This window comes from Chinchilla lanigera, unplaced genomic scaffold (assembly GCF_000276665.1).
Source record: "Chinchilla lanigera isolate Chin_1 unplaced genomic scaffold, ChiLan1.0 scaffold00043, whole genome shotgun sequence".
Taxonomy (NCBI): Eukaryota; Metazoa; Chordata; class Mammalia; order Rodentia; family Chinchillidae; genus Chinchilla; species Chinchilla lanigera.
In genome coordinates, this window is record NW_004955444.1 from 11,302,352 (window position 1) to 11,318,487 (window position 16,136).

The following is a 16,136-nucleotide window of genomic DNA, read 5'->3' on the forward strand; positions in this document are numbered from 1 at the left end:
ATATATATATATATATATATATACTAAAGAATAAAATTATATTTACTCTGAATTAATTTCTTAATTCTCAAGTACCAAATATTTTCTCTGCATCAGTATTCTTACAAGGAAATACCATAAAAGCACACACCTGTTACCTGACTACAAAATCTAACAAAAGGTTAATGTAAGATTTCTTAATGATAATACTGAGAGTAAGCAGCATTTCCAAATCTTCTCTCAGTCAACCACTTTTACTGACTACTGATTGAATGTGGATTATTTTATTTTCAAGCCCTTAACTGACTGTGAATGAATAACAAAGTAAGTACAGAAATCATAATTTATAAAACAAAAGACACTGTAAAATTAGACTCAGAAGAAGCTAGGGCCATTTTAAGATAAGACAAAACAAGATAAGACAAATTAAGATTACTTTAAATAATATTTGAAAGTAAAACTTTCACTCTCAAAGACAAATACCATCATTTCTAATATGTGAGATAAATATTTCCATTTGAAATTCCTGGAAATTAGAAACCAGACTCACCTCACTACTGGAGTAAATAGACTATGAAGACGACAGTATAACCTCACACCCTGTGTGAAACAAAGATATATCAAAAACACGTTACAGCACCAAATGTCAACAAAATTTTGAAATAATAAATGAATCCACTTTCAATATCCTGGAGTCACTGAACACTCTCAAACAATTTAAAAATTATTCAAATGTTATAATACAAATGATGACTAAAATTCTTTTTAAAAGATTAAATTTTGTCATGAATTTGTCATATATATGACATAAACAATGAGTTTTCTAAATTACTTTACTTAAAATATAAAATTTCAACATATATTTAAATCCAGAGAAACCTATACAGCAACAAACCTAGGATATGTGTTCATTATGTCAATAAAATTTTGTCGTGTACAATCAAAATTGATATATGTTTTATATTTGTATTTTTAAAGTTTATTCTAGTTTTGTGATTGTATGTTGCTCTATGTAAAATAGTTTTCAATGGATATAACTTTCTGATTGAGGCAATAAATAGCACAATCTCCATTTAGAGCTTGATAAGAGAATGATGAAATGATTAAACATTGGTTTTTCAGGTACCAAAGAAAAAATAAAAGAGGCTTGCTTGTATATGTAATTTAAGAATTTTCTACACTAGAACAAGTTTCTTTTTAAATCCCATCACACCTTTTTATCCTTCCCAAGTATGATAACAAGAACCTACCACTGAAGAAATGCAAAGAGGATTCATTACCTTTGAAATCACATCCTGCATCTCATTTCTTGGGTAAAAAGTACCGTCATCATAGCGGAATCTATATAACATCTGCTCTGGCTTAAACTGATGCTTATCAGTAACTAAGAACACAGAGAAAATATATTAAAATACTGACAATCTAAAAAGTGGCAATAAAACTCAAACAAATGTACGTAGCATGTATTTCCAAATACTAGACCACCTAGTTTTACCAAAAGCTTTTTTTCTAACACAGCCATCAATTCTGATTTTTTATAGTGAAATTCCTAAGATTTATCATTTAATATAATTTTTACATGATTTGAGAACTAAATTCAGGTTCCCATATTCAGCTAGCATTATGTATAAGTGTGTAAATACACAAGGTTGTGCTTTCCATTTCTTCAAAATACCACAAAACTGAACAAAAACGGCACTTCGAAAGGCAGACAGTTGTATAAGTGAGCCATGGTTTGACTCTCAGCCCTGGAAGTGAATTTTAGCATCCAGCCGCTTAATCTCACTATGACCAAGCCAAGACCACACATATACCACTTGTGACCACTTGTCTTGTGTTCAGACCTCCAGAATAGATTAAATAATTTAAATGTGTAGAGATTCCAAAATTTTAAAAGTTGTTAGGCTCAAAGATGCTTTTCTAAAATGTCACTTCATTTTTTTTCTCAGTGGAATATAAAAGTGGTCATCTTTTAATATCATCCTCAGGGTAACACTTTAAAGACTCCTAGTCTTAACAGTTCAGTAAAATCGAACAAATTGCTTTAAAAAAAAAAAAAAAAAATAAAGAAAACCTGAAGTAAAATTTTCTCAATCTCTTCCAAAAAAATTGAAGAGAAAGGAGCACTTCCAAACTCATTTTTCAGGGTCAGACAAGGGTGCTACAAGAAAACAAAATGATAGGCCAGTATCTCTGATGATTCCTCAGCAAAACACTATCAAGTCAAATTCTACAGGATATTACAAAATCACAACCATGATAGAGTGGGATTTCTCTATGGGATACAAGCATGGTTTAACACCGACACATCCATAAATAGGATACACTGTGTTAACCAAATGAAGGCTAAAAATCATACAATGAGCTTGACAGAGCCAAAAAGCATTTGACAAAATGCAACATTCTTTTATAACAAAAGTGCTCAACAAATTCAACATAGAAGGAATATCCCTGAACATAGTAAAGACCATACATAACAAGCTACAGCTAACACTCCCTTCTACAGATGAAGCTGAAAGCTTCTCCTCTAAGATCAAGAATAAGAAAGGGACGTCTACTCTCATCACCCTATTAGCTGCTGGGCTGGCACTGTTAGCAAATGTCTACACTTCTATGGGGGAAAGCTGCTGCCCTTTTAAATTACTAGTAATGTTAGCTCTCTTTCAATGGTGCTATTTTGTTTCAGAGAATGCCCTCCTGAGGAAAACATCAGGAGTATTTCTACACCTCCCAGGTAATTTATACTTTTAGTGTAATACTAAATTCTGAGCCTAAGAGGTGCCCAGCTTGGCCAATTTTAAAGCATCCAAGGTGTGAAGAGGCATGGCCTCAACTGTAAAATTAATTATACATGCTCAAGAATGTGCTGCTGCTACAAGTGATGATATCTTTACTGTGTTAATATGTGTAAGGTTCCCTAATAAAAGCCACTTGCCTTCTTTGTTGGGGAGAGGTCTTGCTTTAAGAATTACCACCATTATACTTGCTACAAAGGGGCAAACCCACTGCATTAGTTCTTATTTCTGTTCAACATAGTACTAAAGTGTTAGCCAGAACAACTAGATCAGAAAAATAATACAAGACATCCAAATTGAAAGGAATCAAAACTATCTCTTTTTTCATACGGCATAGTTTATATACAGGAAACCTTAAAAACTATTAGAACTAACCAACAGCTGTAATACTCTATTAGAACTTTTCCATAAAGGTGAAGAACACAAAAATCAAACTATAAAATTCTGTAGCATTTCTATATGCTAAAAATGAACCATCAAAAAAAGAAAACTATCTCATTTATAATAGTATCAAAAAAATCAAAGAATAAATTTGACCAAGGGGGTAAGAAGATCTATATATTGAAAACTATAAAACATTGATAAAAGAAGTTGAAGACATAAATAAATGGAAGTGTCTCTTCTGCTCATGAATTGTGAGCATACTAACCAAAGGGACCCATGGAAAAGAATCTCTATCAAAATTAAATGGCATGCTTCACAGAAATAAAAAAAAAAATCTAAAGTTCCTATGAAATCACAAAAAACTGTGAACAACCATAGCACTCATGAGAAAAAGGAACAAAGTTGAGGCATTACATACTTGACTTCAAAATATGCTACAAGGCTATACTACACCATGGTCTTAGCGTAAAAACACATGATAGAGATGCCAGAAATAATCCCATGCATTCAGGATCAACTGATCTTTGATAAAGCTGCCAGGAACGCACAACAGGAAAAGACAGTCTCTTCAATAAACACATTGGGAAACCTACATATGCACATGTAGGAGAATAAAAATAGAACTTTATCTGACACTATACATAAAGTCAACTCAACTTGGATTTAAAGACTTAAATATCTAAGACTTGAAACTGTAAAATTACTCCAAGAAAGAACAGAGAAAAAAATCTGACATTAATCTGGACAGTGACGTTTTCATATGACACCAAAAATTGCAGGCAACAAAAGCAAAAATAGACTAATTATGCACAGCAAATAAAATAATCAACAAAATAAAGAGTAAATTGTGAAATAAAAAATATTGCAAACTATACATCTGATATAGATTAATATCTAAAACATATAGCTCATTCACCTCAATATAAAAAATACAAAAAATGCAAGTGAAAATGGAAAAGTGACCCAAACAGGTAAATCTTAAAAGGACAAATTCAGAAAGCCAATAGGCATGTAAAAAGGTGCTCAACATCTCTAATACTCCAAAAATTGCAAAGCAAAATATAATGAGTTATAACCTCACAAAGGAATAGTTTCCCAAAAGGGAAAAGATCAGTTATGATAAAGATGTAGATGAAAAGGGACTGTTGTACATTTTTAGCGAGAATATTGGTAGAGGTATCATGGACTATAAAATGGAAATTCATTGAAAAATTAAAAATAGAACAATTATTTGATCCAGCAATCTCACTTCGGGGTTGATGTCCAAAGGAAATGAAATCAGCATGCAAAGAGAAATCTGTACTCTCACACTCAAAACAGCACTGCTCACAAGAGTCAATATACGTAGTCACCCTAAGTGTCTGTCAGTGGATGAACAGGCAAGGAAAGAGCAGCTAATATACTCTGTACTTCAAAATTGCTAAGAGGACAGATCTTAAATGTTCTCACCCCCTGCAAAGAAAAAAAAGCCATGCGATGTCAAAGGCATGTTAATTAGCTTATTGGGGTGATCATTTCACACTTTAAAACATCATGTTTAGCTGGGTATGGTGGTGTACACCTGTAATCCCAGCACTTGGGAGGCTGAGGCAGGAGGACTGCCACAAGTTCGAGGCCGGCCTGGGCTACATAGCGAGTTCAAGGCCTGCCTGAACTGTATGGCAAGACACTCTCTCAAAAAACTAATAAATAAATAAATAAAACATCATAATTTACACTACATATGTTTTACACTACATATATAATATTATGTATATAATATTATAGTTAAGTACACCTCAATGAAGCAAGATTAAAAAAGAGACTCTGATTAAAATCTCCTCTCATTTATTTTCTTTTCCAGGATAAGTTACTTTATATACAGTATAACAAAAATGACTGTTCTAGACTGTTCTAAAAACTTCAAAATAAAGCTCAAACAGATTGGTTCAATATTGTTTGTACAGCAAAATACAACATATTCAGAGGAGATAATTTGCTTCAATGAGCTACACTTTCATAATTACACAGAAGACTTTGACCTTTACCTTTCACTAGAAATATTGAAAAGGGAGGAAAAAAGCTGTCAGAATTAATTTTCATTACATACCCTTGGCAAACCCAGAAGAATATCTAAAGACTTTAGTAAGAACGGGCACACACAAACACATGATGTTTTAGCTCTTTTACTGAGCCCAAGGTTTAAGGCCATAAATTGGACCATGATTTTTGCTTCCTATATTTCCTCAAAAAATAGACAACATAACATTTTGGCATTTTTTTGTCCTAGGCAACCCATCAAGAAGAAAGTCATGTGTGAAATAACTAAGATTAATAGAAATATTTTAAAATTATTTTGCATGTTTCAAGATCAGTAAACTTTTCCTGGTGAAATTTACCTCTTCCCATTTTTTCACTTAATATTCTTTGAAATTTATTATTGTCTGGATACCCCAAAATTTAAGGGTGCTTTAGTCCAAAGGTTTCTTACCACAATAACACAACTGGTAGTCTCCCCTATTCACAAGGGAATTTTTGCCATGATAGACTCCTGCGCCTTTGAGAGTTACAGCTTCACAGGTTACTCTGCAACCCTTGGTTGTGCTGCATTGGGAAAGAAGTCAACGGGTCTGCATTCAAATCCACTGCGCCAACAGGCGCTTTCCCTAGCATGAACAACGGACTCCCTAACAAGAGTTCAAGTCCTTTGGTGAAATAAGTTGGCTGATGTAATTATTTAGACCACTCTGTCAGAGAATCATGGATCTGAGAGAGTGGGAGGAGGAGCTCTGGTTTGCAGCATTTGTTAATTTCTATTTTATAAACACTCCCACCCTGGTCAACTTTAAATTACCAATCAATCCTGAATGTGAAGTTAATCAGTGTTACACCATTACAGAGTATTTCCATCATACAGAAATAATAGACATAAATAACTTCCAAGGAACACAGGTAACAATAAAATTTAGTGAAATAACTATGAATGTAAAGTTTCATGAATGTGTCATCTCTGTTTATAATTTAAGTAATCTATGTATATGTTTATCAATTTCAGTATTAATAATAATTACCTTAACAACCAATCAGCTTGGAAAATGTTCTTATTATTGGCTCTCAAGAGCTTGTACAACATAAGCCAACTTCAGCACACTGTAGGGTGTAACAGATTAGGTCTCTGAATTCTCACATGTGTGGAGTTGTTCAGGATGAGCATCAGCAGCAGACCATGGAGGAAGCATATGCAGCTTCAACTCCAGACTTCCCACTGTAAGCGAGGGGCTGCCTCCTGTGAAGTTCTTAACGCTCACAATGTAAATAACAGCAAAAACAGTCCATTTATTTTTCCTGCTTGCAGTTTTTAAGCAGACAGTTCATTCAACTTTATTTTGGGAATTCTATTTTCACAGAAATGCAACTGGATTGACATACTAACTAAGCTAGTAGATTTGGCTCATATCCTTTCACTTGAATAGAATTGCTTTACTCATGTGAAATTGTATATGTTTTCTTATCCTCAGTTTGGGACAATCAGAGATCTCAAAAAAGAAATCTATTTCTCATGATAAAAATTTGGTATGTCAAATCTGACACTGCAATTGACCAAATCCTGACACCACTAAAAGCCTGGGCCACTAACTCAAATTGTAACACATGGAGCATTAGGCAAAGTACACAGTGCTATATGTGTCAGAAAACGAGTTCATCACGTTATAAACATTGTTCAAAAAAGTTTTTAATTATCATAATTTAAATGTCTGAACAGTTCTGGTATTTGAAATTTTAAAGTGAATCTTATTTCAAAGTATACTTAATACTTTCATTTCCTGTATTATTGGAGAGAGTGGTGACTAAGGTTAGCAGGATAAATTGGTTAGGACTGAATTTTTTCCATTCTTCTATACTTTTCAAAAATTTTTGTTTCTTCCCCTTTTGTTGGGAGAAAACTAAGATGATCATGAGAAAAATGTAAGGAGAACAGCCAGATGGTTCTCTCTGTAGAACTTTCTGGATCCTCTCTGTAGATATTTCATCACTCATGAAATAAAATATAAGTCATACTTTAAAAGATTGTGTCCATGAAGATAGGCAATGTTATTCCAACTGAATTTTGTACCAATTATGAATTAATTTAAATGCACTTGATTAGCTATTCAGGGCTTTAGGCAAAAATAACAGTTTTGTTTTTGTAAAGTAAAATTTCACCCCATAATAACTATGTCTTCAGAACCCAATTCACTAAGCATGGAGGCAATAGAAGATTCTTAGATCCCTTTTGACAGAACATGACAACAGGAATGGAAAGGGGACTTGAAAACACCCAGTAGCTCCCATGAAAGAACACCCTCCACTGCCTACACCCAGACCCTTCCTGGCTGCGGCACTATAAGTCTCTGTAATGGATTTGATCTATTACCAGGTGCCACACAGCCAAAAAGGAAAACATTTGAGACGGAAATCCCAATTACCCTGATTTGATCATATGCAGTATAAACCTGTATAAAGTTACTACATGGTATTTCATAAATATATTTATTCTATGACAGTCAAATTAAAAATAATAAATGTAGTCTATTTATTTCCCAAATATATAGTTGGGCCTGGAGTAAGAAGAAAGGAAGAAGCAGGAATGCCATCTTGCTCAACAGCTCCTCACGTCTCCTCCGTTAGATGCCACTTTCTAGCCTACCAAACACTAAAGGCATCTATCCAATGCTTTAGACATTTCAGTGATGCTCACGCATCAAATAAAACATCAGATATAAGCTGTAAATATTATTTAAAATACAACAGTCCACTTATTCATTCAGCAAATGTCTACTGACAACTTGTCAAGTGCTGAGCCCTCCAGGAATATGCTACATAAGATGGAAAGAGGGTTCCGTTCTGATGAGGCTTATGTTTTAATTGGAGAGTAGAAGTAGGGATATAGGGGAAAAAAAGAAATAAAACAACATGGTAATTTCAGAAAGTGAGAAATGCATGAAGAAATTTTAAAAAATTAAACAATTAGGATGTTGGAATGATGGGAGCTAGAAAGCTTTCTAAAAGCCAAAATGTCATGGAAAACATGATTTATGGAAACAGGGATTTTCGTCGTTTCATTTACTACTGTATGACAAGATCTTGGAAAATCCCTCACTTTATTAGGAATTAATAAGCAGTTACTGAATGAGAACAGCAAGACTCTAAACTGGAAGTTACCTTGGAAAGTTGAAGGAGGAGACAGACAGCCAGGGTGACCATGGTGTAACAATACAGGTACAACCTGGGTGTCCATTTCAGAGATGAAGTCAGGGGCCCTATCATGTAAACTTTCATGGGCTATGGAAAAAGATGTGGGCTTTCATTTAAGTTTGATGAGAAGTCATTAAAAAATTGTAAACCAGGGAATCTTTCGATCTTTTGCCTGGAAATCTTCAGCTGTTTCCTGGAGGGTGGACTATGGAGGTAGGGAGCAAAACGGAAGCAAGAGAAGAGTTGAGGGAAATCAAGAGAAAGGTGGCGACCTAGAAGGGCGAGAACTGAATTAAGGAGGGGATTTCTGACTAGGTAGATGGTGACACCAGTCATACGGGCAATGTTTCACAGGGCGAACAGTGAACGGATTTGTTTTGTTTGCACACCACCACATCTTAAAAGCGACACGAACATAAAATCCCCACAGGCAAACATCTACCTTTGTAATTCTTTTACTCCCTCCTCCAATTTCGCATTAGAAATTTTTTCAGTTTTATCCTTAGTGTTTTTTTCACTGCTTTCTTGTTTTTTGCATTTGTTGCTAATGTTCTCAGGATCTAGTACTCTCTTCCTATGACTTTGGAACAGTCTCTCACTTTATTTCTATCCTGAGCTGTCCATTCGTTACGGCCTCTTGCGGATATCACCATCCCCTTGTCTCACACCCAGTGCACAGCAGACCCCTCATCTCTCTCAACCTGTTCCTCCTCTGAAATTAACTGTCTCAGACATCTACAGCAGAAAACGGAGAATATAGTCTGACCTTGCTCTTCATTCTTTACCCCACCTCACCAAGTAACTATCAAATATGCTGCTTCCATTTGGCCAGAATCTCTTACGTGGGCCCCCCCTTTTCATGGCCATCAACACCGCCCTGCCAAGGCCCTCGTCCCTTCACCTCCTGATGGGCCTGGTGCTCTGCAGTCTCCGTCTTTACCACTGCTGGCTCCACCATGCTGGGTGACAGCTCTGCAACTAAAGTTTGATCAATCACTGCTTAAAAGCATTCATCAGCTCCTGACCACAGCCACAGGGATTAGCTCCTCTGGGATCAGACTCATGTCTGCCCCCGCTTCCTGCCCTACTCCCTTCCCAGTACACCAGCCATTAGAACACATCATCTAGCCACGAGACTCCATGCTAGCTCCTGAGAAAGCCACCATGAATGTCCCATTACTATACCTAGGTATTACCATTTCCTCAGAAAAGAAACATGGCCCAAGTACATCAGGGACAAAATTGTCATTATTATATGCTGCAAACACGTACTAGTTAATACATTTTTAAAAAACTTGTCCCTACCGCGCTTCTGTCTCTGACCAAGTTCCAGTCATTCTACAATGCACAGCACTAATGCTCCTGCCCCGCGAAGCACGCACACACACCCCAGTCACAGTGGTCCTCTCTGCCTCCACGACCCCACACACTTATCTGTACTCCTACCTCCTGCCCGTGCTGTAGCTTTTTATTTTAATGTTAAAAATTGGGTCATCATAAGCCCATGTTCCTTGGAACACTACTCTATACACATTACCTACTAAAAGTGCTGGGGAAAAAAATCCTGTAATGTGGAAAATTATAAACTAAACAGATCAATGAAATTAAGATACAGGTGGGGAGATTTGAGACTATCTAGATTAAGTAAATAATTAAAGTACAAAACAATTACCATGGTGGATAATTCCATTTTCTAATAATGCTTGCCCCAAGTGAACACCTTCCTCAGGCCTGTGAATTTCTCCAATTTCCAACAGCCATGACACAAATTCACTACAAGAGAAAACCAATGAAAACATTAAATCTTACCTTGCTGCTCTCTCCCCGCAAAAGAATATCTGTACCATGTAGTCATGAAGGAACTATGAAGCCAGACTCAAAACATAAAAGAATATTTCCAATGTATTTTAGTGAGTAGTTTTTCACATATATTGGATGCACAGATATAGAGGTTCGGATCTATTCTAGAAAACCCCTGTTCATATACTGAGACCATCCTAAACTACATTTCACATGCTGCTAAACTTGCTGAGGCCTCTGATAAACACAAAATGAAAATGTCATTGTCACTTTAATTATAAAGGTACTCTCCACATAAAGGCAAATGGTCGTATGTTATCATTTAGAGAACACTAAATAGAGATTTTACAAATAAAATATGCTATGCTCATGTTCTTAAAATCTAACACTTGAACTTTTACATAAACTGATGAATTTGTCTTAGACTGGCTTCTTTATGCACAGAGACCAGAGAATCAATGCTATATAGAGCACCAGGAAATTAGATTTCCATTTCCTTCAAAACTGAAGATTAAACAAATGCCTAAAGTCAAATAAACAAGGGACGTGACATTCTAAAACTGGATTGCCTAGTCTACGAAATACATTTTGCCAGATGTGGTAGTACGTGCACCTAATCTCTGCATTCCGGAACCTGAGGCCAGCCTGGGCTACACAGCAGCTCAAGGCCAGCCTGAACTACCCAGCAAGACCCTATCTCAAAAAAACAAACAACAACAACAACAACAAAAAAAACCTTTAAAGCAGGAAAGCTTGGCAAAGGGGTTTTATCTTTTTTAAATAAGAATCATCCAAAAGGAAGACAAAGAATAAAGGAAAGCACCAGAGAAACAAAAGACTAAAAAAAATTTAAAAAGGACTTGAGAAGTAACATAAAGTATAATGATTAAGACCATGTACTCTGCAGTAAGACAACCTAGATTCAAATCCTCATTCTTCTTCTGCTAGGTGTGCAACCTCTCTCTCATCGTCAATTTTTCCATCAATATAATAGAGATTATATCAGGGTCATAGTGCCGTCAAGGGGTTAAATGAGGTGATGTATAGCGGGAACTCAGCACAGTAGCTTCCTTGCTCACAGTTAGCTCTTAGTAAATCTCAAGGAATGGAGGCTGGGGATTTAGCTCAGCGGCACAGCACCTGCCTGGCAAAAGCAAGGTCGTGAGTTCAATTCCTGGTACCAGAAAAAAAAAATCTCAAGGGCTGACAAGTGGGTTGAGAGAGCTGATACATAGCCAATCCACAGTTTCCTGTTCTGATGTTACCACATTTCTAAGAATGCCAAATTCAAATGAGGAAGTCTATTTAAATATTACTATAAATTGGGATTTTTTTAAGTGAGAGAGAGAGAAAGTAGAAAGGAAGTTAATCAGGGGCTTTATCAGGGGACCTAGTCAAGTAATAGAGATTCTGGAAAGATCAGAAAAGATCTCAAACTTGGGCAACAATGCAGCACTGGCAAGTTGTTAGGGATAGGCCACAGCTAACACTTCCTAGGCTTACCTTGTACGTCAGGTACTCTGGAAAAACCTTTATAACTACTGGCTAGCACTGTGATCATATGAGACAGCGTGAGGAAAGGGTTAGCAAAACCCCTACTCATACAATTAGGATAAATTTGACCCATGATAACTTGTTAGCTTTGCTCCCCTAGATATCTGATCACCTGATGAAAGTATGATGTCAACATTGCTATGGTAAAAATGGTCCCTGATGGTTACATTACATGCCTGTAGAATCCTGGGGAAGCCACAGTTTGAAGTGACTCTCTTGCTTGTGTGGATATCCCAGTGGGGACCCTGGTAGTTATACCCACGGAGTCATCACAAGAAACACTCTCTTTTGTTGCACAGGGATCTATGACAAGTGGATCCAGGTCCGTGTTCTTCTCAGCATCAGAGCCATCAGCTGGCTGGTTACCAGCAGCTACATTACTGGGCAGCTGTGGCGCTCGCTGTGAGGACCACTCCCTCTGAAACCAGCTCAAGCTGCCCTGTAGGCAGAGGCTTGTCTGGCCCACAGTTTTTAGACTTTGGGTTAGGGGCAAATGTGGCCTATGGTCATGGTGCAAATACCCATACCTAGCTACGAAGACACCCTGATAGGCATTACAAATAAGCACTGTAATCATCTTCCATCTCTCTTGAAAGAAAAGAGAAATTTAACTTTCCCAAATCACACAAGTTTAACTCTCCCAATGATAGCTAGTGGGAGAACCAAGATTTGCTCAGAGACAATCTGACTAAAAGTCTGGGCTTTAACTACAACTCCAGCCTACTTTTACAGAACTGACGTGGGCATTCACTGACTGTATGAACTTGTGATACTTCCTGTACCCCTGATCCACACTTCCTGTACCTTTAAAAGAAAAAGGCTTATTACTTAACTCCTAAGTACATATTAGAAGATCAGAAATTATGTCCAGAATGAGGTTAACACTGAGCCTTACTTAAGAAGAATTACCTGAGCCTTACTTAAGAAGAATTACCTGAAGCAGTTACCCCTCCTGGTGACTCAGCATTAATTAAACCAGACAGGGAATCCCACTTGGGGTTGCCTGCAGAAACCAAATGATACATACTCCATGGTGTCCCGCCCTTCACACGACTCACTTTCTCAGATTTTTCACCTGTACCTCTTCACCTTCAGCTCCACTGTCTAAATTCTGAACTGCTTGGTAGTTCAGATAGTTTGCCTTCAATGTTCCAGTGTTCTCTAACCTTTTGGAACACACGTCAACTCTGACTTTCAAGCCCTGTGTGCATTTCCACGCCAGATCCATCATTCTGTCCTCTACGGGTACTGTCCCACTTCCTGCCTAGGTCCAACCTCTGCTTCACCCTCAGAACATGGAATGTCAGGAAGTATTCACGTCATGGCTAAATGATGGATGTCATAAGCTACCTGGTCATGATCCTAGCTCTCTATTCATTCTCTCATCCCACAAAGGTCCAGGAAATATAAATCATAATGAATTACTCAAAACTGCTTAGGGGGATATTTTTAAAGGAGAAAGAAATAATTAAATAGAGTAAACATGTGAGAAAATAAACAGCCTACCTTCCAAGAAAGCATTTAGGGAACGTTGTCAGTTTCCTTTTTCTGTCTTTGATTAGATTTCCTTGCTTGCACATCATTTTATAAAGTTTTTCACCCTGTTCAGAGATCATTACCCAGGTGTCTTGCTCCATTCCTAGTTTTAAACCTATCAAAAATGAGACAAAGGGTAGGTAACTGAAAAAGTGTCCGCATTGATTTGCTTATGCTTTCAATAAATATGAATTGCCTGTCTGCTACATGATGAAGCTTGCAGATGCACAGCTCTGTAAGACTGGGCTCATATTCAAGAAGCCGGGCTGGAGATATAGCTCCGTGGCACAGAGCCTGCCTGGCAAGCTTGAGGTCCCGAGTTTGACTCCCAGTACCAAAAAAAAAAAAAGGTCATGACATACTACAGACTCAGTCAAGCCAAGATCCCCAGAGTTTAAGACATTTGTGCAACTGTGCTCCAGAGGTACATGGCTGAGCCCTTAGAGGAAGAGCAGTAGACCAAGTTAGCATAATTGGGCATGGCAGCCCTGGAGACAACGCTGCAGACATGGAGGAAATTGTGATATAATAGAGGTAGATTCAGAGTACTACCTTTTCCTAAGAAATGTTAAGAAATCTTGCTTAGAAGGGGCATATTCCAATGTGCAATCATAAATAGGTATTTCAGAGAAATTAAAGAAAGTATTCACAGGAGCTAACCAAAGTCAAGAAACACAGAAGTATGGGGCCTTGGGAGCCTTGCAGTTCCAACTTAAATGCTGAAGAAACATTTAAATGTTTTAATCCATAGAAGGGAAAGGCAGGGTAGCCACAGGAAAAAAAGTTTGGTACTTTGGCAACTAAGCTCAGAGGACAGGATGAGCAACCATAAGAAAGGGCAAGTTTTAACTGGAGTGACCATTAGGAAGAAACTGCAAAAGTTCAAGCAACTTCAAACCCCTGCAAAAAAGGGGCTCTGAGATGAGGAAGACAAAATTGAGAAAGAGCTAGGAGGTTGTGCTGGTAGGACACAGCTATTGGTTATACATAGATATGAAAGGGAGAGAGGAAATCAGGGTGCCTCCCAGGATGTGATGAGAGTAACTGAATGAAGCCAGGGATACTTGTTGCGTAAAGTAGCCCATCATTCGTGAGAACTCTAAGTAGATTACAGGGGTCAGTAGAGCATGACTACAAAGCCCAGGAGAGAGGACAGGGCTGCATATAAAAGTTGAGAAGCTGGCAGTGCAGAAGTGGACATATAGTGTGATGGGAATACATAACCTAAGCAAGGAATCTAGTTAGAAGCCCGTGCCAAAGCTAAAATCCTGCGAATGCGAACACTCAATTGCTGCAGAAGAGGACATCTTTTAATTAGTTTTAGTCTTCTAAGCTACAAACTTTCCTGCTAAAAGTCTATATTTTACAGTGCAGGAACCATAACATTCATCAACAACAGTGAATTATCCCACAAAAATATCTAGCTTGATATGGGTAAATATCGCAAATGATTGATAGCATCTACTTTTTTTGTTGGTATTCTTTCAACTGTTTGTCTTGTGTGGATCACAGCCATTCTGGGAGACAAGAAGGTTCAACTTAATGAAAAAGTCAGTTCACTTTTAGAGTTATTTACTTTGCTACTTGAATTGATCACTAGACTCAAAATTCTTAATGCACTCATACCTCTGCTTTAAAAATTTCTATCTGGTTCTTTCCCCAAGATCAAACAAAAGAATCAGTATTTGAAAATGCCTTGGAAATTCTTTTTTGTTGTTGTTTTTTGGTTTTTGGTTTTTTTCCAGTACCAGGAATCGAACTCACGACCTCACACTTGCCAGGCAGGCGCTGAATGCCTTGAAAATTCTTAAACAAATATATACTGTGAGTATTTTAAGGACAATAGATACTTCATATATTCTTCAAGGGAAAGCATCTGAAGATGGAGGAAAGCTCTTTGTGCTCTGGAATTTCATTATCAAATAGGTATTTTACTTCTGAATCTCAGCCAAGAAAATCAACAGTGCCATGCTTCCTAATAATTAAAAACATTCATTGGTAAATAAACACAAGCATTTCTATTTCAGAGCCAAATTACAAAATATGTCTTCTTGCAGATAAACTTCACACAATTGAATATTACCAGACCAAAACCTGTTGAAAATGTTTCTAAAAGGATGTAGCAAATTTTATCTTAGGACCCTCCTAATTACTAATTACTAATTTATCTTAGTAATTAGGAAGCTAACATATTTGATTCACAAGTTTTCCGAGTATTTCTGAATGTGTAGAGAATAACTGTCAGATGTCCTGCAACACTGTAATATATTATTGAATGTAATATATTATTGGATGTAATATATTATTGAAAAAATAAATAATATATTATTGAAGTCTCTTAAGGCAAGATTTTGTGATACTGCTTTAGAGATGGCAAGAATAACATGCAAGGAAAATTGTACAAATTGTACAAATTTTAAAGCAAATGGAATGAGAAGACACTGCCAACCATAGTATAGTTATGTTGCTAACTATACAAAATTTTCGAAGCCCCTTTAGTTGATGCTTGCAGCCCATAGTAAATCAAAGTGAACACCGAGCACCAACCCAGTCTCTTGTAACTCTTCCCACTGTCTGATCTTGTGCTGAGTTAGAAACTCCACAAAGAATAACAGTGCCCAATCCAAGCACTCACTTTTTCGTCGTTCTCTTTCTTTCAAAATTGCTTCAAACCATTCATGCTTTTCTTCGGGTGTTTTTGCCATGCACACAAACCATTTATTTTTTGCTGTGTTATGTATCTTCCACCCATTAACAACAATATGTCCACTGCTGTGGAAATCCGCTGAGGAAAGGCCAATGAACAAAATGTGATATAACGTCAACATGCACACTCAATCCATGAAAGTCTCAAATTACTCAACTATACTCAAA

At 36.9% G+C, this 16,136-nt stretch overlaps 1 protein-coding gene across 1 annotated transcript in view; it reads right to left on the reverse strand.

The window, feature by feature from the left end:
* The window catches only part of Prex2 (phosphatidylinositol-3,4,5-trisphosphate-dependent Rac exchange factor 2), a gene marked incomplete in the record, with an annotated part of 260,363 nt that overhangs the window by 148,034 nt on the left and 96,193 nt on the right, over nt 1-16,136 (reverse strand). Inside the window, 5 exon segments of the mRNA XM_005392120.2 lie at nt 530-579; nt 1,260-1,363; nt 10,045-10,145; nt 13,233-13,377; nt 15,898-16,047. Coding sequence (XP_005392177.1) covers nt 530-579; nt 1,260-1,363; nt 10,045-10,145; nt 13,233-13,377; nt 15,898-16,047 — 550 coding nt within the window.